The sequence below is a fragment of the Rhinolophus sinicus genome, linkage group LG07 (assembly GCF_036562045.2).
Source record: "Rhinolophus sinicus isolate RSC01 linkage group LG07, ASM3656204v1, whole genome shotgun sequence".
NCBI lineage: Eukaryota > Metazoa > Chordata > Mammalia > Chiroptera > Rhinolophidae > Rhinolophus > Rhinolophus sinicus.
In genome coordinates, this window is record NC_133757.1 from 124,458,397 (window position 1) to 124,485,876 (window position 27,480).

At 39.0% G+C, this 27,480-nt stretch overlaps 1 protein-coding gene and 1 long non-coding RNA gene across 5 annotated transcripts in view; one reads left to right on the top strand and one right to left on the bottom strand.

The window, feature by feature from the left end:
• Nucleotides 1-996: 996 nt before the first annotated feature.
• On the bottom strand, nt 997-27,230 carry LOC141572765 (uncharacterized). Of its 2 annotated transcripts, none has more exons than XR_012498247.1 (4): nt 25,999-27,230; nt 25,014-25,121; nt 16,167-16,349; nt 997-3,582 (listed from the first exon to the last, which is right to left on the bottom strand). It is a non-coding gene; the product is annotated as an uncharacterized LOC141572765 (long non-coding RNA). The 2 variants fall into 2 exon arrangements; XR_012498248.1 differs by lacking the exon at nt 997-3,582 and adding an exon at nt 10,013-11,301.
• Nucleotides 24,233-27,480, top strand: part of TNIP3 (TNFAIP3 interacting protein 3) — a 59,845-nt gene continuing 56,597 nt past the window's right edge. The window contains exons 1-2 of one of the 3 annotated variants that reach the window (XM_019741377.2): nt 24,233-24,422; nt 24,604-24,757. In XM_019741377.2, coding sequence (XP_019596936.2) covers nt 24,705-24,757 — 53 coding nt within the window. In that variant the 5' untranslated portion in view covers nt 24,233-24,422; nt 24,604-24,704. Of the gene's footprint in view, nt 24,423-24,603; nt 24,758-24,788; nt 25,156-27,480 lie in introns of those variants that run through there. The other 2 variants (XM_019741378.2, XM_019741379.2) reach the window with 2 other exon arrangements.

A 27,480-nucleotide genomic window follows, 5' to 3' on the forward strand; every position in this document is an offset into this window, starting at 1 on the left:
ATGGGAAGTAGAAAAAGCTAGAAAAGAATGTGTTTTTGAATATAAAATCACTGGACTGTTTTATTTAAATAGTCACATTTCCCACAACTTCCTTAGGTTGTGGAATGGTCCAAGGTAGGCCATTTTAAAAGCCAGCAGTGGACAAAGGTGGACTCGAAGCTTCTGAGCAGTTAGGATGTCTCCTTAATCTAGCAACATTCAGTTTCTAGCTGAGCCGTAAAATTCCTGCTGTGACATGCTAAGGACCTCCATTCTTCCTGGGAATCTCCGGCAATGCCCTGTTGCAGAAACCCAGAAAGCCATCTTTTAAGTGTCACAGCCTCCTCCGGGGCCTGTTCCCTCGGTGGGAGGCTGCACATGGCCTTGATGTAATGTGCCATAAGTGAGTCTCTGTGGTATGGGTCTCGGTTAACAGAGTGTGTTCAGATATGCTCTCCTCAATTTTTTGAAGCTATTTTTTTTAACTCAGAATTGTAATATATTGTTAAAGTCTGAAAAGTAAGGGGAAACATGCCCCCTCATTTTCTCCTTTCCTTTTCTCTCTCCCAACCCCCCCCCCCCCGCTTGGAGGCCCCCCCACTTGCTTCTGCTCCCTCTCTTCACCTGTGTCTTCATCTTAATTAGTATGCTATCGGCTTCCAGTACAACGTTTCCCTTGAAATTTGCAGCCACTGTACTATTTCCCAATTTTAATGAGATCAATGAGGTATGACTGAGGAAGAAATAGTTTTTAACAGGTGTCAAAGGGACTGTGCACCAGGTAGAAGAGACGGCCATCAGCCTCAAATGCCAGACCAGTCAAGGTCAAGGTCCCTGCTCCCTGACCATCCTCCTCCACTGAGATTAGGCCTCTTTATTTGGGGGGTGGGGTGGGGGGTCGCACAAGGGCTGAGATGCTTACTAAGTTCTCTGTCAACTGAACACTTCCTGCTGAGGATAAAACCATAGGCCTCCTTTTAACTGTTATCTTTTAAAAAATGTTCTTTAATGCTTTATTCTTTAGCACATTAATGATCAATTTCTAAACTTCGCTCATTAAGATCAGATAATGAAGACCTCTCAGGCAAAGCTATTCCTCACAGTGGGTTTTCCATCTGTTGGGAGTTGTAACAGTTTGACTCTTTCAACTATTGTTTCCATGAAGGATGAAGGACTTAGAATAAAAGAAATGTACTTTCCACACATATGTCCTCAAGTCTTTAAGAAAGAGGCAAGAATAAAAAATGTCTCTTTACTGAAATTGTGCAGAGCATGAGTAAAAAATTAATTTTATTTGAAAACACTGCCAAGATTAAATGTCCCCATGGTTTTAAAATAAAAACAACATATGGGTGAAAATTATTCTAGTGGCTGCAAAGCACAGCCCCAACAAGCAGATCCCTTAATTGATCTAAGGATGTAAACAACCTTGGATGACAGAGAACTAGTCATAGGGGGGCAGTGAGTACACAGTTAAATAGATTTTGATGGTAAGTAATCAGTTAATTATTCTATGCTTTTGCTAATCTGGCATGTATAAATTCTGCAAGAAGAAACATATTAAGGAGTGTAATTCAAAAAATGTATTGGAAGGTAAATTACCCATTTCAATTTTAAATTACATCTTAAATTACAAACATGGTGCAATGTTCCTTCTGATGTGAATAAATACTGCTAAACAGAATATGTTATGTCCATGTGACTCTAAGGCAGATGGTGTACTTATAAGGTACATCACCAGTGTATTTTTCAGTAGGTTGCCATATTCACTCTTTTCCTTCATTTTAGAGAATACATTATCATTTTCCACAAACTGTTTGCTAGGAGAAGCTGTTTAAAAGTTTCTGGGAAGATAAATTAAATTATGAATATTAAAATAAGCAAAGAAATTGTTCAGCTTAAACAAGAACAAATGCTTCTCTTTTTAATTTTCCTTAAAGGGGACCATAAAATATTGGAATCATTGCAAAACAATCAAATGTGCTTTATAATTGAAAAAAATGAGTAGGAAGTTTCTCGGCTTTGAAGGATTTAATGTAGACAAATTTAATCCTACCTAAATATGTGTCAAAAATAAGATGAATTTCTAATTAGAGATTGTTTTAGTGCTTATTTAAAAACAAGAAAATATATTAAAAACTGTAAACAATAACTTAAGGTAAGACTGAGGCAGAGACTATAAAATTAATCTGAGAGGATCTTGAATTTCACAAGTTAAAAGCAAAGGATGGATTTTGTATCTGAAATTTAGTGTCCAGGGGTCAAGTCTCGTCTCAAATTTTCATTATCAACAAAAAGCATTTATTAAAATCCCAGGGCTGAGCTCAGTCATTATTAACTATTATTATAATGAAACATCCTTCATTAGAGTCCTACTGAGAGAGTGTAGTTATATATGTGTGTGTGTGTGTGTGTGTGTGTGTGTGTGTGTGTGTATCTGGGAATAGCCACCTAATGTTAAAATTCCAAGGTAATTTCTATGTAGTAATTGCTTGATTTTAATAATAATTAGAATGCTGTTATTATATATATTATTTGCTATTTATTTCTTCTTCTTCTTCTTCTTCTTCTTCTTCTTCTTCTTCTTCTTCTTCTTCTTCTCATTATTACTTTGAAAGTATAGTCTCTGCTATGACTTCTATTGCTAGAATTTTGTTGTAAATCAGAATATACTCACCTGAAGCATAATCCCATAAAACAAGCAACACATCCTTATTCTCACATTTTCATGATTATCAGCCAAACAATCGACATCCACACTCAGATGCCATGACAATCATTTTCTCTATAGGCTTTCCAGTGAGTTTTGAATGGTAAAGATTTCAATTCCACCGTATTTATTTAGAGCCTGCTACTCACCAGGCAACTCTGGGCAAATCTCGTAGTGCACGTGAACTGGAAGGGCTTTCAAATGCAATCTCTTATTTCATCCTTATGTTGTTCCCTTTGAAGACAGAAAGTATTATTCTTATCACAGATGAGGAGATTGGGGTTCAGAGAGTTGAAATAATTTGCCAAAAGTCACAAGCTTGTTGAGAGTCAGGGACAGACTGGGGCCCACATCTTCGACTCTTAATCCATTTATCTTTTCAGTGCACACACGTTAAGAAAGGTGAATTTATAAACAGAGGAACCTCGAGACAGTTCTTCAGTAGAAATCCAAGGTCCAAGAATAGCTCCCAGAGGAGAGCTACAGAAAGACCCAGAGCAAGCCCATGCTTATCTGGATGCAGAACGAGCCACCATGCTGTGGTCAAGACCCCCTCTTCAGGGGAAGAACTGGCCACGGGTCCTACTTCACTGAGCCTGTAAGACACTCGTGTCACGAGCCATGCTGCGCTCTACGTACACCCTAGCATGACCAGTTTCACAGCACCCACATGTTGGAAGGGCCCTTAGCCATTATATTGTCCAGTCTCCTCTCATTTCAGAGATGGGGGAAAACACCTTCTCCAGGGACTAGCAAGTTCAGTGACAGCCTTGGTAACAGAATCTTGGTCTGCTCACTCCTGGTTCAGGAACTTTTCTAACTTCAGTCTCCAGATGTCAGTTTTTCACGCAGAAATAGTGCAGGTGCCCTGATGTGGTTGAGCAATAGAGGACCTGTGGTGGCAGAGAATTTTACTTTATTGCTATAAAAGAAAAATACTTCTTAGAAGGAAATAGATGATAAAAGTCCCCTAATTTGACACCTTTCTCAGAAATATGAGATGGAAAAAGAAAAAAAAAGAAAAAGAAAAGAAAAACAGCAGTTCTTTTGGGTATTTCTTTCTTTTGGTTTAGCCAAACAATGTGTAGCCAAAAATCTCTTTCTTATTCTCAATTTCCCTCGAGCCATTACAGTAAATGAGAGTGGTATGTAATTTTCCTCTTCTCCGGTTTCTTCCACACTGTGGTTAAAGGGCCTAAGTACCTGTTAGATATAGGAATCTTATTTACTAGACGAAATAAAGGAATGAAAACCAGGAACATATGCTTCATTTTTAAAAACCACATCATATTCTTAAAAAACCTTAAGCATTCGCCTAATTCTGCATAGAAATTCTCTGAAATGATTTAATGGATTCTTAGATTTGTGCTTATAAATTTTGGTTGGTTTTACCATTACCTAATATACTTTATAGTCCCTGTTTCTAGGCTAAGTGAATTCCTTTTTTTCTTTTTAATTTTTTTTGGCGATACAATGACTTTAATAGGGAGCTCTGGGAGTAAAGCTTCTTGAACATGCACACTGGTACGAAGAGTGACTTAGACCAAACTAAGGCATTATTGGAAAACCATAGTTAAGATTGTGTATTGCAAGTGTCACAGATTCATGTGAAGTGACTGCTGGCCTAGCTACTACCCTTCAGCGTGCGTGAAGCGTCTGGCCCATTGCAGGCGCCACACGAGGTGACAGCAATCAGTTGTGAACTGAATAGACGTAAAATCACAAGCGTACAGACCAGTGAGAAGAACAGCCTTAAGCAAATAGTGGCGCACACAGCAGATCAGTGAAATTGCAATGGTGATCCATGCTACAGAGCGGCGGTACAGACTGTTGTAGGAGTGTACATTACAGAAATTGGAGCAATATGAGAAGTCAGGAAAGATTTATTTTGAGGGGAAGGACAAGCTAGGGAGAAGGAACAGCAGTTTCAAAGATCATAGCAGGAGGGAGACTAGCACCTTCAAGGCCGATGTGTGATAGAGAAGAGGCTGGAAGGCACTTCTGGCTCAGTGGGGGAAGAGGGGAGCATTTTGGGTTACCATTATGATTGGGGTTGATGATTTTAAGCATCTCTCAAAACCAGAAGTGTTCCCACATAACAAAGAACACCACTTCCTATATCCAAGAGTGACCCATTTGAGACTGGCGAGGGCGCTTGCTCTAGTGGTCCCGGTGAAAGGCACGCTGTTGTCCCTGGTTTAAACGCACTGGACAGAACTTATACAGTGATTGGAGTTACTTCTTTCCAGCCAACATAATAGAATATTAAGCATAAAAAAAAGTTTGTTTGACCCTTTCGCTCCCCAATTTATTTTCCAGTTTTGTACAAGTCACTTCATTCTACTTTAAGGAGAGCCAAACATGGAGGGTAATAGCACTGTGTCACCTTTCTGCCTGAAGCATTAACCTGAGAGTGATACTGGTCACCGTCCCCCATGCTGACAGTCAATACCTGTCAGTGATAGTCACAGCATTTTAGAATTCAAAGGACGTTAGAGATAATCCAGGCAGGCCTTCATTCTTCAGAAGAGGACTCTAGCGAAAATAACTAATAATGCTTAAGATCACACAACTAGTTCATTAAGGAATTGGGACCAGAAGAATAAAATAAAATAAATAAAAAAAATCTTCTGGTTTCTAATCTAGTGTAGTTTTTTCTTCCTGTTTCTTACTTACTAATAATAGCAAGGATCTCGAAACTGTCATGCACTATTATCTGCATATTAGCAACGTAAGTCATGCTTTGGAAGTTACAAAAGGCTATGACAAATAAACTCTTGATAGTTGCTGAAAGCAAACAGAACTCTTTTTTAAACACTGTAGTTTGTCCAGTTTACTTTTTTTAAATTGAATTTTAAAGACTTTAGGTGGGTCATCCATTCGCTTGTTCACCACAGGCCTTACCAACACCTAATGTCACCAATTTCTGTTCGCTTCTGACCCTGCAGGCACTTTCCTTCTTCTGATTAAAATACGGCTCTTTTTCCAACCTCCACTTAACCCGTGCAGCAGGGACTGATCCTGCTTGGTTGACCCACAACGTGCAGACTGGCACTCGGGACACTTGCAGCCCAGGAGAGTCCCTTATTCTGTCTCCAAAAGCTGAGTGACATGTTTCCCAAGAATCAGTCTTGTTTGTTCCCCCAAACTATTGATGACAATCTTATTTTTCTTTTTGGCCATTACATAATTTAAATAAAATTGATATAAGCTGATGTTACATAAGTACAGAAAAGGTAGAAGAATTGTAGTTTCTATGTAGCTAATTGGAATAACACAGGTGAGTTGCCAAATTTAAATTTTATGTGGGTGAGGCAAATATAAAAGACTGGAAAAATATCATGAAGCTCTAAAGGAATTCTGTCTTCAGACAGCTTTGTAAATGTCTTAAAATTCAAATTCTCTTGTAAAGAAACTAAAACTAGGATTCCCAGAAGCCTCATGGTGGGCCAGAAAACCCATGTGGGGCACCATCAGTAGATGCCCACTTGGAAAAGAGGGCTTGGCAAGTGTGGTGTGCTTCTGTGTTTTCAGATGCAACAAATTAGCCTAAAATTCAGGTTTTATAATTCATGAATCTCAATTTTAACTAATTGTTTGATCAGCTGACTACTTGCTCATCTCTTATGTGATGCACAAGAAAGCTCTTTATATGTTAGACACCATAATACCGTTTCTAAAAAATATCAGTGTACGTGCCATTATCCATGTAAGTATATATGAATATGTTTTTCAGCACATTATCTTATAAAAATGTTATGGTTACATACAGATGCATGTGACCGTACAGGATGACACTTTTCACAATGGTTTAGTACTTACCTAAGACATTTCATCCTCACTGTATCAAACATGGCTGACATTGGCTTTTGAATTCCCTACACGTAGATACTGACATGAAACAGAGTTTCTGGGTGAATGCTATGAGTTCTAAATTGTATGTCCCAGAGGGAAGAGCATTTTATATAAAAAGCACTTGTCAGCTTCAGGTATTTTGTCTTCAGTGAAGCTTTCATGCCTTCGATTGCACACGTATTTTGATATATTCCAACGCTGTGGCATAACCTTGACCAACATGACAAACTTACAAATGGCAGAAGAATTCTTTGGCAGTTTTGAACATGACACTCTCAAGATCTGTAAAACCTATTTTTTCAGAGTTGACTATGACTAGTAACACATCCTCGCCCTTGAGCTTGACTTTAGAAATCCAAGTGTATGAAAAGCTGTCACCACGAATGGTGGGAAGCTCATAAAACTTGGTTTACTTCCAAAAGTAAGTTTATCCTCTAAAGTTGAGTTATTTTGGAACTGTGGACTGTGTAAACTTCTGCTTAAATAATCAAACAGCTTATGATCTTCACTGATGTACTGAAATTCATCCAAAAATCCAGGACAGCTCTTGGTTAAGTTAAACATAAAGCAACAGCTGCTTCTTGAGCAGTAAGAAACTCCTTAAAAAGAGGAGAATGAGACAGGGAGAAGAAGAGGAAGAAAGTGACCAAATGATGGAAACAGAGAAATGTGTTGGCTTCCCGCTTAGAGGATGCTGTCAGCCAGTTAGGTACTCTAACTTCTGTAATCTTTGGTTCCCAGAAATTTTCTATGTGGTTTATACTAATCTTCCCCCAGGAAAATGAAAGTATGAAACAATTTTAAGTAAAAATTTACGCCCTCTCGATTTCAATTTTCTTACATACATAAAAAAGGCAAAAATAAACAATATCTGAGCATTGGTGTATGGGGGATTTGATATACGTATTACTTCTAAGACTCCTTTTGACTCGGAAATTCTGTGATTCTAAGATTTCAAGTAAAGAAACAGGTACATGCCTTCAAGCTGTTGGCCATAGGAAGTTCAATTATCCTCAGACTCTTAATTGTCAATACCATTTATTTTTCATTTTGACATCTTTTCTGTCTACAGTTAGGAATCATTCCTTCCTTCTACTCTTAGAATAGTAGGTCCTTACTGTGAGCCAGGTACCATGCTGGGTCCCCGGGATGTGAACATAAAGAACTCCTGGATTTGGGCCTCTAAGTCATCCTGTTTTCTCAACAGGACGATGACTCTTTGAAGGCAGACACCTATTTCTTTACTTGGACTCTCAGAATCACAGGTTTAGAATCAAAAGGAGCCTTAGAAGAAATATCCCTATAAACCCCCCATACTCCAAGCTCTCCCAATGTGAGCTTCCCCCACCTACCATTACTCAAGACAGTGAAATGACCGCAATTATTTACCTCCTTCCTCCTGAGACTCTGTTAAAAGACCCCATGAGCAAGTATAGTATACCAACTACGTGCCAGGCACTACTGTACATATTTAACATACGTGACATAGAACATATGTGCCTCATTACAGCCCTAAAGAGGCAGGTGATATTATCCCCTTCTTACCAAAGAGGGAACAGAAAAGTTCTCCTGATTTACCAAACTTTAACCTGATAAATTAGGTCTTTCCAAAATTTTTCAAAAGTATGTGCCATATATTCTAGAAGTAATTTTGGAAGATCTCAGTATTTAATTCACAGTATCTTTGTTGGAAGAGAGTAGTTGTATTATAGTCACACACGTATCAACGATGACAGTATGTAAATGTTGTGTGTCCCATTGACCACATACGTGAACATTTCTGGGTGAAATAATGGCTTCTCAGCTGACTCAGTAGGCTAGATGATAAATGCCACAAACACGACAGAGCTGTTGATTTTTACCCCAAATTAACAGAAATGGGAATATAGCAGGCAGACACTATAGTCAAGCAGTAAAAACTCAACTACTTATAAATTAAGTACTTCGGGATGAAACATCTAAGAAATTCACCTTGAATGGGCACGGGTGGGAAGGGTCAGGTACCCTGTCTTCCCTTTATCTTTCTACTGTTCAGTATTCAGATACAATATGCTTTAATGAAAGTCCACTGTGTCCTCTGTCCATCTTGGTTGGTTCCATTTAGGATCTGTTTTAAGTATTTGGGATCTGTTTCAAATTTTTAAAATGTTTAGCAAGATAAAAATGTTTGAATTGCGTTTTATAAGGAATTAGTGAACCACAGTCAAAGGTGACTGACTGCCACGTGCTGCTCAGACTGGGAGTTCTGGCTCCAGCATCGTCCGGTTTGTTGTAGTAGGTGCTTTGTCTATTTTCATGTCTCCACACTAGCCAATAAAAATTCAGGCAGTCCGTGCCTCCCATCCAGCCTGATTTTGTGCTTTTGCTCAGTGAAAAACCACGGGAGACAGAACTTCCGGAGAATTCCTTTTCTTACCGTTTAATGTCACCCTGACTTGTAATTAGTGAAGATAAAGTTAAGAGGCACCTAATGTGTCCTAAGTCTCCTGAGACTTCTGAAGTTGTTCATTTCTCTAATATTCTCTTTAAAAAGGAAGGAAGGAAGGAAAGAAGGAAGTCACTGACATTGAGAAAAGTCCTGTGTCCTCAGTTGGCTTGATTTTATTTGCTTCCACTTCAAAGACAAGCCTTTTGATAGCTGAGTGTCTTTTTCTGATCGTCTTTGTTACTGTTCTGTTGGAAAATATCTGTATTGGTAGAAACAGATAAACTATTGGAAATTATAATTATGCCTGGGATATTGAGTTTTCTGATTATCATTAGTTGATATTTTGACTTCCTGGATAGAATAATAACAAGTATAAAATTCCAGCCTGTGAAAGGACATTCAGAAAGGAAATGTAATGCTCAGTGAACTTTGGGGCAATACTTGTCTATTTGCAGTGTCTCAGAGGGATTATCTGTGAATCTTACAGTATAAAATTTTAAGACTGGAAATTTCTCTTTTCACATGCTATTTTGGGGGTTGTTTACCACCAGTGTTCAAATAATACAATGTCATTTCCCAAGAAATATATTTTTATGAGATTTCATTTACAATGTAATGATTTTATATATTACTTTAAAAATATTTGAATATTAAAATTAGAACTCACCTTGTTTCAAACTTGGAATTTACTCTGTATAATGTTCAGTTATGAAATAATAGTAGCAAACCATGGGCTGGGAGTTAAATGGCTTGACATCAAACCCTCCATTGGCCAATAATTGACCAAATGACTTGTCCTCTTTGGGCTTCTGTTTCCTCTCTGGTAAAATGATGGTGCCATAATTCTCAGAGTATTCTTTAAGGTTTCAAAATTCTGTGACTCTGTGACACTCCGGGACTCTATGTGTCCTTTCAGGTCTGCTGGGAAATCAGCATTCTTTAAAAAGTAATTTTAGGAACAATGAAACCATCAGAGATATTTTTTAAAAAGTCTACTATACATTTATTTGAGTTAGTTAATTGAATTTTAAACACCTCATCTTCTAAAAATTACAGTCTGGGCACTTATTGCAAGTCACTCTCTGTCATGTGGCACCTCACCCTGCCTGCCTCTTCGATGCATTTGCAGAACTGGGTAATACTTCCAGAGTGCCATGTGCAGAAACTCGGCTCTTCTGTAATTTTCCCGAGTAAAATGAGAGCTGTAGTAGATGGTGGTCCAGTTCCTACAACAGTCCTGAAAAGCATTTGCTTTCATCTAGTAACTGGCTACCATGGTGGTAACAGATGACTTTTAAACAGCTGTCACAAGCGGAAAACAAAACAAAATGAAAAAGCCACCCTCCCACACTATATACAGAAATCTTGCCAATAGCTGAAGCAAATCCTTCTGGGAGCATTTTAACAAGCAAACTTTTTTTTATTTTTATTTTTTTTATTGTTGTTACAATTCAATAGAAACTCATAAAACTCAGACAAGCTAGCTTCATGTTTCCCACAGACCTGAAGTGCCTAAATTTTCTAATGGGATCATAGCAATTAGTGGTTTCCAGATACATTTAAAATGTGTTAAGTGCCTGTAGGAATTGGCTTTTAAAACATACACAGGTCCTCAAATGCTTCAATCTACTATAAGCCCCGTGAGGTACTATGATGTCTGTGTAATATCTGATCATAATTTGGTGCTTAAGTTGCAATTAATATTAAATAGAAAAAAATGGGAAATGAAAAAATTCTGTCCAACAGTTGTTTTTTGTTTTTGTTTTAAATGGTCACATTACATTCACTTGTTATCTTGGGAATCATGGAAATAATCACAAACTCCTATTGGACACAAAGTAGGAATGAAAGGTCCAGGTGTCCTGGAGAACTCATTCCTGGACTCTGGCTAATTGAATTGCAAACATGTCAGTCTGACAGCATTAACAGTTTATAACTTGTATGTTGGAATGTCCCCGTTTCTTTCCCTCGCTCCTGGACAATTTCTCCCTGTCAGAGACGCTTCCTAAATTGAAAGACTGAGTCTCTATGTTTACACCCAGGGTTTTACTTTTGATTGAAACTAGGCAGAAGGCAAGTTTATGGTCTATCTTTTCATAACCGGCAAGTGCTGAAGACAAGACATGAGGATAAAAACATGGCTTTTGACGAAAATGCATTGAACAGGTGGTTTTCTCTTCCAGTGACTGACATAGTTATCTTCCCTGGAGACACATCCAAGCCTCATGTCCTTTATATTTTTTTCTTTTAGATTCCACGTGAATGACTCATAAACAAACACGAAAACACGAAAAGAAACTGGTAATGTTCACCAACCAGCCTGAAGACTCTGAAAGGTAATAATGACGTTTTATTTAGAGGACGTAGGTCTCTAATAGTAATTCGAGTGCTTCTGCTTTCAGACAAAGACGATGAGTCTATTCAGAGTAGATGAGAACGTGTCTGATAGCACCATACAGAAAGATAAGACAAAGACACTGGCTAACAGTGTGATTGTTGGAACACATTTTCTTTCAGTGCTTTCATTGCTATTGCTAGTTGAACAGTTTTTCACTGCCATCCAAGGGGCAAGGATTATGGTGGGTTATGAAGGGTATTTGATTTTTAAGGTATTTGGTAAGTTTCCCTTGACAAATTTGGCCCTTAAGATAATTTATCTTGAATAGCACAAATTTTCTCCTAGGAAATAACTCTATTTCATTAATAAGGTGAAGAGGTAACTATATCTTCTCTCCTGACTTACTTACTCCTTAGCTCAGGTATAGGGTGAGAAATTCACTAAGTCCCTTATCAAAGAATCCCTTCCTTGGCCACTCTCCATATTCTTTCAGCTTTTTATGGCTTTTTCTCAATCCTCGCTCTATTCATTGACCCATATAGTTATTTCTTTGACTTCTTATTTCTCACCTGTTATGTGCAAGCTGCTTACAGAACATGAATCCAGTATGTCCTAGCTGCTTGCAGTTGAGAAGTGACACACACGCAGACACCTAAGTATAATATATGTTGAATGATTTGCCTCATCAAAGAGCTACTGAAGAAAGTGAAACTCTGAGCTATGAGCATAAAGACATACATGAAGAAGGAGTCATTTGATTTAATTTCTGGCAATAAAGCGGGGAGGACATGAAAAAAACAGAAGGAAAGAGAATTCTAGGCTGAAGGCAGAGGGTGTACAAAAACGTCAAGCTAGGAAAGGTGAGGACTTGTGCTGGGGCCAGTGAGAAGTCCAGTGTGGCCTCCACATCTGGCACGTAATATGAACACATCTCGAGTGAGAGACGAAGTAGCCGAGAACTTATTCGATAGGCCAATGTTCTCTGTCTAAGACAAAACTTTTTTTAGGCAAATGATAATTTAAAGAAAATAAGACTCAGGTTCTTAAGTCAGTGTTTCTCAAACTAGGGTTCTCCTAACCTGTGGGTCTGGAAATGTGTTCTCAGGGTTCTTGGTCTGTCAAAATCTTCATTAAAAGGGGCCTATGTGTACTTCCAAATATGAGAATCGTGACTGGGCACAGGGCAGCCACTGAGACCTGTGAACAAGGGACTGACAGTAGGCTAAGCCGGAAACAGTGTTTCCATGAGAAGGAGGAAGCCTAGAAGCTTGAATAAACATGGAGACGCTGATTTCTCCCAGGCCTCCCAACCAGCAACTGTCAGTATCTATAACATACATTTTAGTCTTTAGTTATATAAATTTAGCATTTTATTGTGCATTTATTTTTTTACAATTCTATAATTGTGCTGGTGTGTATAAGTCTTGTCTCTCTGATAAGATTTTATCTACTTCAAAGGAAAGAACTCAGCACACAACATATAACCCACTTTAACGGTAGGTTTACAATAAGAATTGGTGTATTCCATATACATTTTTATAACATGTAAGTAATATATAGATTGACATCACAGGAGTAGTCTGAAGATTAGCTGACTCTGTTGACAACCTCTAAGGTACTATGGATGTGACAGTAGAAGCCTAGAAGACAACATACGATGTTGAATAATTTCTAGGAAAGATGATACCTCATTCTCAGAGGTCCATATTGGGCAAATGTATGCAGTTTAAAAAGGAAACAATGAAAGAGGAGAAAGGAAGGAAAGAGAAGGGGGGAGGAAGGCAGGCAAACCCTTTGTTTCTGTGTTTTGAAGATACGTATATCCTTAGCTTTTTCTTAAGTATGGTCACTCTGCCAAGAGGTAGGGGTTCCCCTCACTCCCACCCCTTCCACACACACCATTTTTGTTCCATGCGGAGAACTATAAGGACTGTGGGCTCCCAAGTCCTCCGTTCTCTGGCCTTCCCTTCTCAGCAATGCATGTCCATGTTTAGATTCTCTCCTTTTACCAATGATGACAATTACACAGAATTTAGTGGTTAATTTATTTTTCCCATAGTACTAAAATTTTTGTATTTCTGAGAGAATGAAAGAAAGAAAGGTAGGTCATTTGACAGTAATTTAAAATGCTCAGGAGATGGTTTTCAGGACAACTTTTAAGGGGTATGTAACGTGGGGTCCAGAAAGATAGTGGATAGAGAGATACTGCAGTTCATGTCTTTGTCCCAAAGAAGTTGAGAAAGAAAGAAGAAGGAAGTGAGAGGCAATCGGGCAGGAACAAGAGAGTGAGTGTTGTCACCCCTCTTTCTCTCTTGACCGCGATCCCTTTTAATTTAGGTTCTGCAGAGATAAAAATCGATTGCCATCACTAGTAGATTTATATATTGGTATTATGGTTGTCATCCCAAGCTTCTTTTCAAAGTAAAAGAGTAAAGCAAACAACATTGATTCCAGTGGGGCATTATCAAAGTAAATATGGTATTTTTGTGGCTTTCATATTCCCCTTTAACAGGATCACACAGCATCTTGTTTTCAAAGCAGCCCCACTCCACATATCATGATGTGGGGTCCTCCTTGTCTAGAAGTACTCTTCTACTGCCAGCTCTCATTTTAATTTTTTTAAAGCACACGTCTCCCTGCCCTAACATTTTAAGACACATAAGTATTTTTCAGAAATGAATTATATATTCAGAAAGTTATAATGATAAGCTAGCAAGGAAAACGATGGTGATTTATTATAGCCTCAAGTAGAGGGAATCTCAGAAGCATCAAATGAATGTTAAATTCTCATGCAGTGCCCCTTTTACCTGGCATCGAACTCATGCACGTTAACATTCATTCAACCTGGGTACTGAACACGGTCGCTACAATCTTCATTATTCATTGTCTTCTGGGAACAGTGTACTGGTTGCAATGCACGTAAGGCGCTCCTGTGTCTTTCCCCATATTCAAAGCATTCAAATGTGTTTATGTAAAACATTGGTGTACTTTAAGAAAATTAAACAATAGTTTTTTTGGTTTGTTTTTTATCCCCATGTGAATACCACACTCTCCTCCAGATGCAGTATTTGGCAGCCAAACAGCTGCTGGCTATTAAATGTCCCATAAAGCTCCTTTTTTTTTCTTTTCTTTTCCTTTTTCTTTTTGCTCATAAAGGGATGAGAAGTATAGGGATGTTTATGGGGTGACAGGCAGATGTTTTCGTTGAAGGAGAGTATGTATGTGGTAAGCAAAAGCTAAAATCATCTCTTTTGTGATATCATCAGCATTTGTACAATTTTTTTGCCTGCATTATTCTTAACCTCCTTCTTACCTGACCCTAAACGAAACTATTCTGGAAAGCCAGGAGAAAATCCATTTACGTAGTTGATGTCCACACTGCAGAGCAGTTAATGGTACCATCTACTGCCTCAGACAGATTATTTTCTGTCCATTCATATCGTTTTGTTGGGTAGAAGAGAAATTGATTTTTAAGTACTAAATAAGGGTTTTTTAATGACTCACAGAACATCATAAATCATAATGTTTTTCTCATAAGTTTTACTAACTCTTAGTCATGCTTTAAATAGTTTCAATATTAAAGGTCACAAAACAAATTTGTCAGTTTTTCAGAAATTACAGTTCTTCAAACTAATAAACATCAAAATCGTGTTGGGTTTGTGAACAATAGTCTAATTAAGTCTCTTTTCTTTCAAAGTAAGAAAGTAGCATCTCAACCATGTGTCTATGTGTAATATATTAAATAAAATTAACTTTTAGTGGATGGATAAATTCATAGAGATTTAGGACAAGGGGCTCTTTGCAGCCAGACTCTCTAAAGCGCATTTCAGAAAATGTGCTCTTCCATGCATGCCATGCCCCTGGGAAGAACACAGACTTTCCATCTGCCGAGGCCTAGCTCATATATAATGCCCGAGAAAGTATCTGTAGTACACCTTTTTCCTGTCTGTTTTCCAGGCTTTATGCTTACTTTAACCCTTTATTCGATTCAATGCATCACTTATAAAGCTCCTACTATGTGCTAGAAAGTATTTGGGGAGATACTGTTGGAAAGAATACCAAATTAGAATTCTCCAAACAATCTCCTCATCCCTTTTCTGGGAAGGGCTGGTACTGCCTCTCTCAGCATGAAATCTGTGTATCTGCAGATGGGATCTGACAGCTTTAACGTGAACTGGGGAGCGTGGGCTTGCTTGGAGGCCTACAGGAGGCCCCAGGCAGACTAGACATCCTGTGGCCAGCTGAGTGACTTGCTGTTTTTGCAGAAGTCTTCAGATCAAACTAAAGGCATCTCCTCCAACATGGTAATTAAATACCACGCTGAGCCTTCTGAAGCAGTGCATTCATTTTCCGTGGCTTGAACTCGACACGGTTCAAAGCCAATTAACATGATGGAAGATGTTGCATTAGCAAAATTCGGTTTTCACGGCAATTTAGAAATAACAAATTTGTGACTCTTCATGCTGCTCTGACAGGAAGTCATATAAATACACTAAGTGAGGAAATTATGGGGTAAAAAATGAAGGGACTCAAGTTTGGAAACTTCAATTTGTTTTGGTTTGGCTCTTTCTCTTTTATGCCTTCATATAAACTGAAAAATTTAATTTTGTGCCCTCAGTGAATTGGTTTTCTCATCTCTGATAAATTTCTGCTTTGAACACTATGTATGTCTATGTGCAAATACAGGTTTACTTTAGAGAGCAGGCAGGTTATGTTCAGCATTTGTTTGAAATACATTTTTATTCCTCACTTTCAGTCATTTTAGTATTTGCTAATTTTTATGTTGACACAGCACTCTAGCCGCTACTTTATATTTTGAATATACTGCTCTGTTAGATAGAATTATAATTACTTACCTCACACATGATCTCGCTTTCTGAAGCAACTGGACTGGGGAACCACTTCTCTCTCACGTCCAGGGAATGGTTCTACGCCAGAGACAGCTGCTCTCCAAACGCAGTTCCTTTCGTCGCACTAACCATGGAGGTTCCATTATTCTCTTTATATTCCCAGATTGGTGTTTTCAATTGTTGAAGAAACTACCAGCACATTAAAAAGTAAAATAAAATTTGAGATTCAGTGCATTTGGGTGGGTGATTTGCCTTTTTCAAAATTTTTGTTTTACTCTGCACTACATTACACTTGACTTTAGAACACAAACACGAAGGGCAGTGTAAATTAATAGCCGCAAAACTCAGATACCCTGGACTGTCATTATTATGAATACTGACTGTGACGCTTGGGGCGCTGTCATCCACAATCAGACTTACATTTGTTTACTATTTTACACAGCTTGGAAAGTCTTTTTCACATTTGCATCTAAATTTAGAGTAGGTTCCAAGCTACACAGAAAAGTAAACTTCTGTATGTGGTTCTTGGTTATTTCCAATTGCTTCTGTGTCTTATCTGCTGAATGGTTAGGTGCTCTTTATAGCAAAAAGCTGATCACAGAGAGTAGCACGTGGTAAGTGCTCTGAAAATGTTTGCCGAGTGAGTGGTAAGTGGAGACTAATTTTGCCTGTAAGGCTGCTCTGTTCCTATGCAGAGCACAACACTTTCTGCTCAATACACATTAGCTGCCACCATGCCATCTTCCTATCCTTCTTGTCTTTCTTTCTCTTTCTTTTGGAAAGTAGTTTTTCTTTTCTAATTATAACATTAAAACATGAGTTATAAATCAGTTCTTTCTGTGTGTGGCAACTATAAGAGGTGCTAAATTTATGCAAAGGCTTTACTGTTTGCAAAATACAGCCAAAAAGAAAGGAAACTCACATTTAATCCCACCATCCCAAATAACTACTGATAGACTTCAAATCTCTCTCTACCTCTTTATCTTTTTCTGTAAATATAGGACCTTAACGTGAAGGTTGTTTTTGAAACGTTTTTGTAGGTGAGTTATAAATATTTTTCCAAGTAAATATTTATCTCTCTCATACTCAGTTATACAGTTGTATCAATATTTATTTAACTGATTCCCTGTTTGAGACATTTAGGTTGAATTCACTCTTTTACTATTAGGAACAATGCTACAACAAGCAAACTTGTATTTAAACCTTTGTGCATATTCACTTTTGTTTTTTTAGGATAAATTCCTAAAAGTGCAATTGCTGAGTGAAAGCATAGAAAACTGAAGGCTTTGGATAGGTACTTCACAGTACTCTCACACAAAGTAAGACCAGTTTGCTCATCTGTGTGTGTGTGTGTGTGTGTGTGTGTGTGTGTGTGTGTGTGTGTGTGATGCTCTCAGCCTCTGGTAATTGGCTAGATCCATCATTGCATTATTATTATAATAAAATAGCAGCATTCTACCATTTCTTCTTTATTACGTGGAATACTTCTATAAAAAGAAATTACCTCCCAAACTAGATGGCGATCCTGAGATGCAGACTGCACAGGAAAGGCAGTATAAATACTCGCTTCTTTCATGTACCCATTTCTGAAATAATGAGGACTTTTCTTTCTGGGGAGACTTCATTAATGTTCATCTTCACTAGACCCCCTCGCTTCTGTTCTCTTTTCAACCTCGTCATCACTAGACCTGCTCTGCCATGCTTTCCAAAGCTGGCTCTGCTGGCTTGGGATCGAAATGTGTAGTAGTATTACTATCTGTCTCTTATTGCTATGGACTGAATTACGTCCCCCCAAACTCTTATGTTGAAGCCCTAAACCAGGGTGACATTTGGAGATGGGCCTTAAGGAGAGAATTAGGATTAAATGAGGTCCTCAGAGTAGGGGGTGATACTATAGGACTAGTGTCCCTTTAAGAAGAGACACCAGAGAATTGGTTCCCTTCCCGCACATGCCAAACAGAAGAGGTAACATGAGTACACAGCAAGATGTCACAATCTGAAAGCCAAGAAAGAGGCCTCAGAATGAAACTGACTTTGCCAGCACCTTGATCTTGGACTTCCAGCCTCCATAACTGTGAGAACTACATTTCTGTGTTTAAGCCCCCAGTCTGTGGCATTTTGTTACGGCAGCCTGAGCAGGCTAAGACACTTGTTTATGCTATGTGTGTCATTTACGAATTCTATTTGCTCTTCCTGTTGATCTGTTAGGATTTTGGAGAATGTACGGAGGAACTTGGATCAGGCAGCTGCTAATATCTAACAGCATCTCGAAGCCCAGGCAATAGATTGGAAAGTGTCCCCTTCATAAAAGTACCACGAGTGCTTTTATTATCAAAGATGTGATTGCCAAACCTGGTTCAATTTAAGGCTATTAGAAATGTTCCAGAGCAAAGGATTTATTTCATCCTATATAGTGGCATTTTTCCTTTCTTTATTATAGTGTGTATTTATTAGAGGACAGTGGAGCCCCTTCTCATCAGTAACTGACACCTGCCCTTCGGAGCAAACCTGATAGCAGGAGTCCTTATTTATTGACAAGAGCAGCCACCAGCTCAGTGACACTCTTAAAACAACAGTATTGTGGTTGAGTGTGGTTTCTTGAGTCAGATTGCCTGAATTCAAATCATACATTTTAGGTAAATTACTTAATCTCTCCAAAACCTCCATTTTCTCATCTTCCTGATGGGGTTACAAATAATTGTAAGTATTAAATAACATAACATATAGAAGAGTTCCTGAAACATACGTAGTAAGCATTCAATCATTATACAGATGTGTTCAAAACAACCAACTTAGATTATGGTATAAAAAATGGTTTGCCTTAAAAATATTTCAAATTTCAATCATTTTCTCTTAGAAGCAGTCATCTAAAATTTGGTATGATTATATACATTACTTGAAAATGTGCCGCTAACTTCTTTCTTACAATAAGAGAAAGGGGCATCTAGGACAGCTCTGACCCCATAGTAAACTTCCATAAGTACTTGTTGAGTGAGTGAATAAAAATCACGTAATAAAATGATGTCACTGATTTTATTTCACCTCACCTGGGAGCAGACATAGAGGCTCTTGATTCTTCTGCAATTATTTTATCAAGCTTCAGAGCAGCAAATAAGCCCAGCAGGCCCTAAAATGGCATCATTTTTAACTCTAGTTTCTATCCATTAGTGTAGGGAAACATTGATTTCATTATTCGTAGTTTCATTTAAAGTCAGAGCACCTACCAACAACTCTGAGTGAGGACGTACTGTACGCGTGAGACTTGCCGTAACTCTACTGCTCTGCAGTTACAAGGCTAGTCTGCAGCCTTGCTGTCTCCGCGGGACTCACTCTTCTTTTTATGTATAATGCTGCTTGGGTTCATACAAGCATCACGTCTATCCATTGTGACATCTTCTTGCTGACAAAAAATGAGTGGTTTTTCCCCACACCCATTCTCCAACACAAAATGGGTGTCCAGCAATTCAATCCAGTTCCGACACTAGCTACCCTGAGGTAGCACAGATCCCACAGGTGAAGGCGCCAGGACCGCAAGACGGCCCCCATTTTGAATCCCAGTCACAAGTCTCAGGGGCCACCTATACTTCTGACTGACCCGTTATAAATTTGAGGGGTCTCGTAAACGCTCCTCAGGTTCAATAATTCACTAGAACGACTCACAAAACCCCAGAAAACATTTTACTCACATGGATAAGTTTATTATAAGGGATACAACTCAGGAACAGCCACATGGAAGCGATGTAGAGGGCAAGGTGGGGGGTGGCAGGGAGCTGGTGCCCAGCTTCCTGGCCCTCTCTGGGCACACTAGCCTGAAGCAATCTAGGGGACCCACCCTGGGTCACCTCATTAGCACAAACTTAGGTATGGTCAGAAAGAGCTCCTTCTGAATAACAGTTCCTACCACTCAGGAAATTCCAAGGGTTTCAGGAGCTCTGCCAAGAACAAGGGATCAAGACAAAGAGTATGTTTTTATTATACCACACCCAGTTTTTGCCCCACTAGTCCACACTGCCCTGCTCCTCTGGCTGGCCAGCTATGCCCCAAATATGCAGGTTTGTTGTTGTTTGCATTCACTAATACCTGAGCTCAGTGTCAGAGCAGTTAAATAGGACGTGTCAAAATCACCAGACACGAAATAGTGTAGAGTGAGATTTAAAGAAATATCGCACCTACATAGAATCAGTTGCTTAATTCACTGACATTGAACTATTATAAATCACGTAGTGGTGCATCCTGTTTCTCCCAAGTTTGCGTAGATTTAACTTCAATGGAATTTTCTTTGATTTTCCTGAGACTTGTTAATTTCTCTTTGTGATTTAGAATTTCCTGCTTTACAACTGTCAAAGCTTAATGTCTGTGTTATATTCTGAGTTAAAATACATCACTGATCATTGTTTTTTACTCATCTAGAGGCTGTTTTCCTAAACAAGTCTCTGAACATTCAGCATCCCTTCATTTGTTCTCTTCAATTGTTAGTAGTTAGCTGCACCAACAAAAGAACAACAAAAGACAGAACAAAACAAAAACCCCAGGCCACACTCAGGGTAGGTTCACTAATGCGACCCTAGGTGACTGTTCTTTTCCAGTGAGATTTTCCTCTACCTGACCACATCTTTTTGCTTGGGGCTCTTTGCCCTTTTGGATTCAATACTTAAATTTATTTCTACCTTGAGTCAAAATGTCAAAGGCAACCCCCATAAATATAACATTAGACAGCTCCATACCCTCCAGGGCTTAGTACAAGAGAAAGCCCAAGATATAGCCACATCTAATATTTCAAGATTGTTAAATACATTTGTATTTAAAAAGTCAGAACCTTAACTAATGTGTCTATGATAAAATGTCTCTGACAATCATGAATAATTTGTAGATTATTTTTAAGAACTGAGTTGATCACCATTATATTCAAGTTCCCTGCGAATCAGGCAATAACCACAGCTCCCTTACTGTGTTGAGGACTAAATAAGGCAACACGAGTGGTGCTTAGCAAAAAGCTTCGTTGGATCAAGTCTTATGTATCACCTGCCTACCCCACATGTCTACAGGATGTCTTTATGTGGATGTCTAAAAGACATCCCAAATAGGAGCTCAAAAACCACTTGTCACTCCTCTAATTCCCCCAGTTAGCTCTTCCCTTGGATTTCCCTGTCTCAATAAAGGGCAACTCCATTTTCTTCCAGCTGCTTAGCCTAAAGGAACTTGGAGGCATCCTTGAACTAACTCTTTCTCTCTCTCTTGCCCTCTCTACTGGCTAAATTCAAATCATACGTTTTCTCTCCCTCTCCGCCATTCCCTACAGCTCTCTCCAAACCTCTAGCCTCTCTACCTGGATTACTGCCATAGCTTTCTGAGTAGTCCTGGTGCCTTCACTCTTGCCTCCCTACAAGATACTCTAAACCCAGCAACCAAAGTGATCGTGCCAAAATATAACTCACATCACATTACTCCTCTGCTCAACACCCTCATTGCCTCAAGAGTGAAAGCCAAGATTTTCTTAATGCGCACAAGCCCCCCTTGAGCTGGCTCCCTTTTACTGCTAGTATTACTGGCCACAACTCGCCTTCAAGCTCCCTCTCCCCAGTCACAGCTTCCTCCTTGCTGTTGAACACACTGTAGAGTGTGGGCACTGGCGACCTTGACAGGGAACTGTTTCCCCAGGAAGCCGCCCGGCTCACTCCTGCTCCTCACTCCTAGACCTGTCCAATGTCACCTTCTGAACCTTTGATCACCCTCTAGTAAAACACGGCAACCCCCATCTCCCGAGGCCAACACCCCACAGCCCCGATCCCACTTAACCCTGCTTTGTAATTTTGCTAGAGAGCTTATCGTTGTTAAAATGCTAACTAGACAAAGAAAAGAACTGCTGCAAATGGGAATGGGAAAAGACATCCATAAGTAAAAGTCAGTCGAGAACCAGAACTAATAGTTATAGAAGAGAACGAGCAAATGAATAACAAACGTTGAAATGTGATCAATGTCACTGATAATTAGGAAAATACAAAGCAAAACAACAATGGAATACTCATTGTCAGCTAAGATATGAATACATCTAGAGCTGACTTTGGTTGTAGGAAAATAAGAATTTTTACACAAAGCTGATAGAAATGAAATTCGCTATACAAATTTGGAAAGTAATCTAGAAGCATAATTAAAAGTTTGTATGCTTGTATCCTTTGACCTGACAATCTAACTTTGGTAAATCTATTCTATGTAAATAAAGCACCAGTATGTGAAAAAATATCTAGACAAATATTTCTATTATAGCGTCGATTATAATGACATTAAAAAGAAAAAATAATTTAAAAAAACTGATATTCCATCATAGGGAAATAATTAAATAAATTTGGTCTATTCATAATTTTCAAATATTATTTGGTCATTAAAAATCATTGGTGAGAGCTTTATGTATGAATCTGGAAGAAGGTTTAGAGAAATGAAAAATAAACAATTAGCAGATTAATATATAATGTGACTATATTTTTATTTCAGAAAAAGAAAAGAAGGAAATAAATATCATATATACTTACTTTTTTTGAGCATAGATAAAAATATGGAATACTGATGTTAATACTAATTATCATAGTCAGGTGGAACTGAGGGAAGAGTATTAACTTTTGCTTTTTATCTTTGTTGTTTGCTTGTAAAAATGGGCATACTTTTATAGCGTAAAAATATAAAGAAAAAATATATAGGCTATTATTTGAAAATACATAGCCCAGTGCTTTGATAAATACATAAGTTTATGTATCACGTCAGAGGACCTTGATTTTTATCTCAATTCTCAAAAAAAAAAAAAAAAAAAAGGTGACATTTAAAATGAATTATATGGTTTTAACATTGAGTTGACCTAGGGTACTTCCTTTCATTTACACATGAGGAAGAAGAGATCCTCATGCACATAGCAGGGTCTTGGTATATGGCCACCTGAATAAATGAATGGATGCTTAACTATGAGGCAAGGAATCAGCTAAGTACTTGCTCAAATCACAGCCAGTTCGAGGCAGAGGCACATCTAGAATCCAGATCTTCAGATTCCAGGTCCAGGGTTCTTTCCATGAGGACACAGGGTTGGGAGAGCAGAGTGGAGACAGATGTGTATATCGCCTGAAGCAATGACAGGTTCATCTGGAAAACTCTTGTAAAAGCGTTCCCGCTCTAAATTTACTTAAGGCAAAAATCATGACCTCACAGTAGGAACCATAATGTTTCCTTTCCTCTTAGAAAGCTTATTATTTTTAGTTCTGGAGGTTTTGAAGCATACACAGTAATGCTTAGGAACTAATTTTAAGCACATGAGACAAAAAACAATGCCTACTAACCAGATGTCCTGCTCTGGAGCCTGTTGTCAGAAGCAGGCCTGTGACCACACACCATTTTGCATGGGGCGGCCTTGTGGTTTCTGTGGCAAGTCTTCCTATGGTCCTTTCAAGCACTAAAGAAAGCATCAGTATGGCTACCCAGTTGTCCCCTTTTGTGGAACATTTGATGAGCATGTTTTCTGGACTTTCCTCACACCCCAAAACTTCCTCTCTTGCCCCCTACTCATCCAAGCTTGTCAGAAGCATCCACTGACGTGGCTTAGAGTCCATTCACAAATTAACCAGTTATTGCAGCCACGAAATTTCCCCCTTGACCTTCAACTCCTACACTCTCCCCTACATACATTTCCACTTTTACTAATAGTCCGTCTCGTACCAAAAAATGACCTTTACTTTCACTCTCACCTAGCAGATCCAAAGAGCCAGTTTCACTTTGGGACGCTTCCCTCCTGGTTTAGTTCCACCTAAGATATGTTATTTTCCAGCACAGTTTTGGTTTTGTTTTCTTAATAGCGCCTGAGCAGAGGACTCGAAATGGCCAGTTGGGCTGGGGTTCCAGAAATCTGCTGGATGAAAAGCACCAAATAGCTCTCTGAGGGAATAAAAACCAAAACAAACAAAACGTGTTGAGGAAAGGGCAGCCAGCAGTCTCCTTGCTGGCAGGCATTCCCTATCACTCAATCAATCGCGCAGTAAGTGTCAGCCACATTCTCTTTGCAGGAGACTGTGCTGTCATAGGGAAAGAATGTTTTCTAATCAGCAGTTCCTTGGTGGTTACCAAGCGCGTGGGGAGCTGCGAGCGCGCTGGTCAGGGCATGACGGGCATAGGGGTCTCTGCATGCAGAGACTGCCAGCGGCCTGCCAGCTGCCCAGACTCTGTGTAAAGATGAAAAACGTTGCCAGAGAGTGTGGAAAACCCCTGAGCCTGACAAGTTCTAACGAGGTACAGTTTTGAGAAATTGGGTCTAAATAAAGACTACTATGAAGTTTTTGAGAAAGCTTGGACTTGTGTAAAGAGTCCTCTTCTTACTTGCAGATTATGCCGGGGGCATTTGCAGTTTTTATAGTGTCTTCTTGGTGAAAACCCTCTGGGTTTCAGCGGTCCTGATAAACCCATTGTGTAGTGTTCTCAGGTCTGGTTGCTGTTACCTCTTTGGGTGAGAACAAAGCAAGAGGAAGTTCCTTTAGCGTGTGTGTGCCCGTTGGGGGCAGCAAAGTGGCTGCGATGTCTCAACCTACTCATAGAAGCAGTGCCAAGCGCCACCCCAGTGTTGCCAGGTAAGGGTTCTGCCATAACGGTGGTTTTTGAGGGGACACCTGGGCACCGCTGGCCCCTGGAGTGCCTTTGTGTGCCTGAGAAACAGGAGCAGCCCACAAGACAGCTGCTGGCTTAGAGGGGAGAATGGGTGACACCCAGCCTTCCCTTGTCTCCTGAGTGAGGTGCTTCACACAGCAACTCAGGCAGCTCCCCTGACAAGTGACCTGCTCTGATGCCACCTCGGAAAGATTAAGCTTCTTTCGTTTCTTATCTTACCTGAGGGTGTCGGAGGGACACTTCTGCTGTGGACATTGTAGTTTGGGTTGATGTGACCTGTTTGCTCTCCTCCGAGACATTCTTTTCCAGCCACCCAGTCTGCTCCCGCTGAGTGCCGGGGAATTTGGGAGATAAAAATCAGGTCAGGTATAAATTTTATCTCACATCTCTCAGCTTGTTACGGGTTGAAATCTTTAATCACTGGTTCCCAGTTGCCTTGCTTTTCTATTCCACTGACCCCAATTCACGGCCAGGACGTGTGGGGTCCTCGTCTTCTCTGCCTATTTCCCTCTGCCAGGTAGGGGTGTTTCTAAGCTTAGAGCCCCCTGCCCCAGTTCTTTCACTTCTAAATGAAAAGTGCTGTCAATTTCACAGCGAGCCTTACTGATGTATCTATAAGCTCAATAGCCTATCGAGAGTACAAATATTTTACTAAACTTTTCTTAGCTTGTGCATTCACCTCTTACTGGTGCTCCCAGGCTGTGCCGCTCCCCATTTCCATGAGCACTTCTAGGTTTCCTTTCCTCTAGATCTTCGTTTTCTGACTTTGTTTCCATGGCTCGAACTAGCCCTCTCCTCTTATCCTTGCATAATGCTTCCAGGTGGGCCCGCCAGAATGTTGCATCTGCATTCTCTCAAGTCTTTTTGTTTGTTTGGTTTTAAAGTTGATAAACTTCTTAATTTCTTTTACAACTTTGTATCTCTAGCTGTCACAGAGGCTCTACACGCTTTATGAAGGATCTCTTTAAGAGTTTCACATATTAAGATAATGTCCTTCATAGTACTCTTCCCAATTCTTCATTTTTATTTTAAAAACTGAAAATACCTCAGAGCTATGCGTGTGTTTAATGACGTAAAACGTTAGGGTCACATTGCAGACCAGAGTCACTTTTCAGAGGAGTTGTTCTCATAACATATCCATGATTTTGTGAACACTCTCTTTGAACCTACTTATATTTTCCAGTTATACTACATTTTTAGTTACCTGAAGGCAATTAATGGTCTTGATCAGCATAGCTGGCCCTTGTAGGTCTTCTGAGACGTAATTAGTAGTTGACTTGACAGCAAATTCGGTGTAAGTTTGTTCAGAGGCAGGATAATATTATAGTTGTCATTGTTTTCAAGAAGTCCTAGAATGTCAGCTGCACGGGAGCAGAGCTTTCTTTTTTTCCTGCCTTGTTCATTCACTTAATGTGCCCACCACCAAGAAGAGTGTCTGAAACTACCAGATGTTTAATATCTATTTGTTGAATGGTAAAATGTAGTCATTTTTTGTTTTGCTTTTTTACCTCCATAGCGCTGGGAGAATGAATTCCTAAGCAAACACTGCAGTGTCTGGTAAACTTCTTTGTATCTGAAAGTTGAGGCCACAGTATCAGATGTGTATGTTTTGGGTTATGTTTTCTCTGAATACAATTATTCACCATGAAGGTCATGTACTACTTTTCAGCCTATTCCCATAAGTTTGTGTATCTTCCCTATGGTTCATTTCTTTTGATTTAGCATTTTGGTTTGAAAGGCTTTAAAAATGTCATTGTTTACATTCTCTATCCTGCAATTTATAAAAAAACAAAAAAACAAAATGAGATATTTCCCAGCCCAGGTCTCTGAGACAAACCAAGTATTTATACTCACCCAGAAATATGTCTATTATCCATACCTTTCAGTTCTTTCCTGGAATCTATTTTTAAAAGCGTGACACAACATTTTTATATGTACTCAGTTTTAAAAATTGCCTTTGCCAATAATCTTAGTGAAGTTTTCACATGCATCTTTTTCAGCCAAGCAAGATTTGTCCTTATAGAAACTTTTCTTTCCATAGTTTACTTTCATATTAGTGAATCTATATCATGAAATGCCACTGCTCACTGATAAGCCTTTTGACTTTCTTATATGGCTCTTCTTATTAATTAAAATAATGTTAGCAATCCTCTTTCTCTTTCATGGTAGTTAACTTTATTTTGAGGAAGATTCCTAAATTTTCTCTCAAATTCCTTCAGAATTCTTGGGTGAGTCCCAATTTTTTGTTTGGTTCTCTTCACAGCTAGACTTAGAATCAATCCTATGTGTACTTGAGCTTGGCCTTAGGTGTTAAGGAATACTCCAAATCTTCAACAATAAGTGGAAAATCAAGTGTCCTAACAGTGAACACCACTGCTTGTCCTTTGTGAGTCCAACTTGTACGTTCCCCAAGAGCCTCACTGCCTTCTAGCTGGTTTTTGCCTGTCTTTGGTGCACTTAAATGTTCTATTTTATTAAAGTTCATTAAGCATTAAGCTGCATACTTGGAGACAAGTCTGTTTGTGTTTGTTCTTGAGTGCTTTCAGTTGAATTCCTATTCTACCCATGGCTCTCTTTACTAAAGGAAAGGCCTTTAATACTATGACAATACTTTCATCTGAAAAAGTAAAACTTTATATTTATATTTTACTAAAGATACCCCTAATCCCAATTAACAAAAATACAT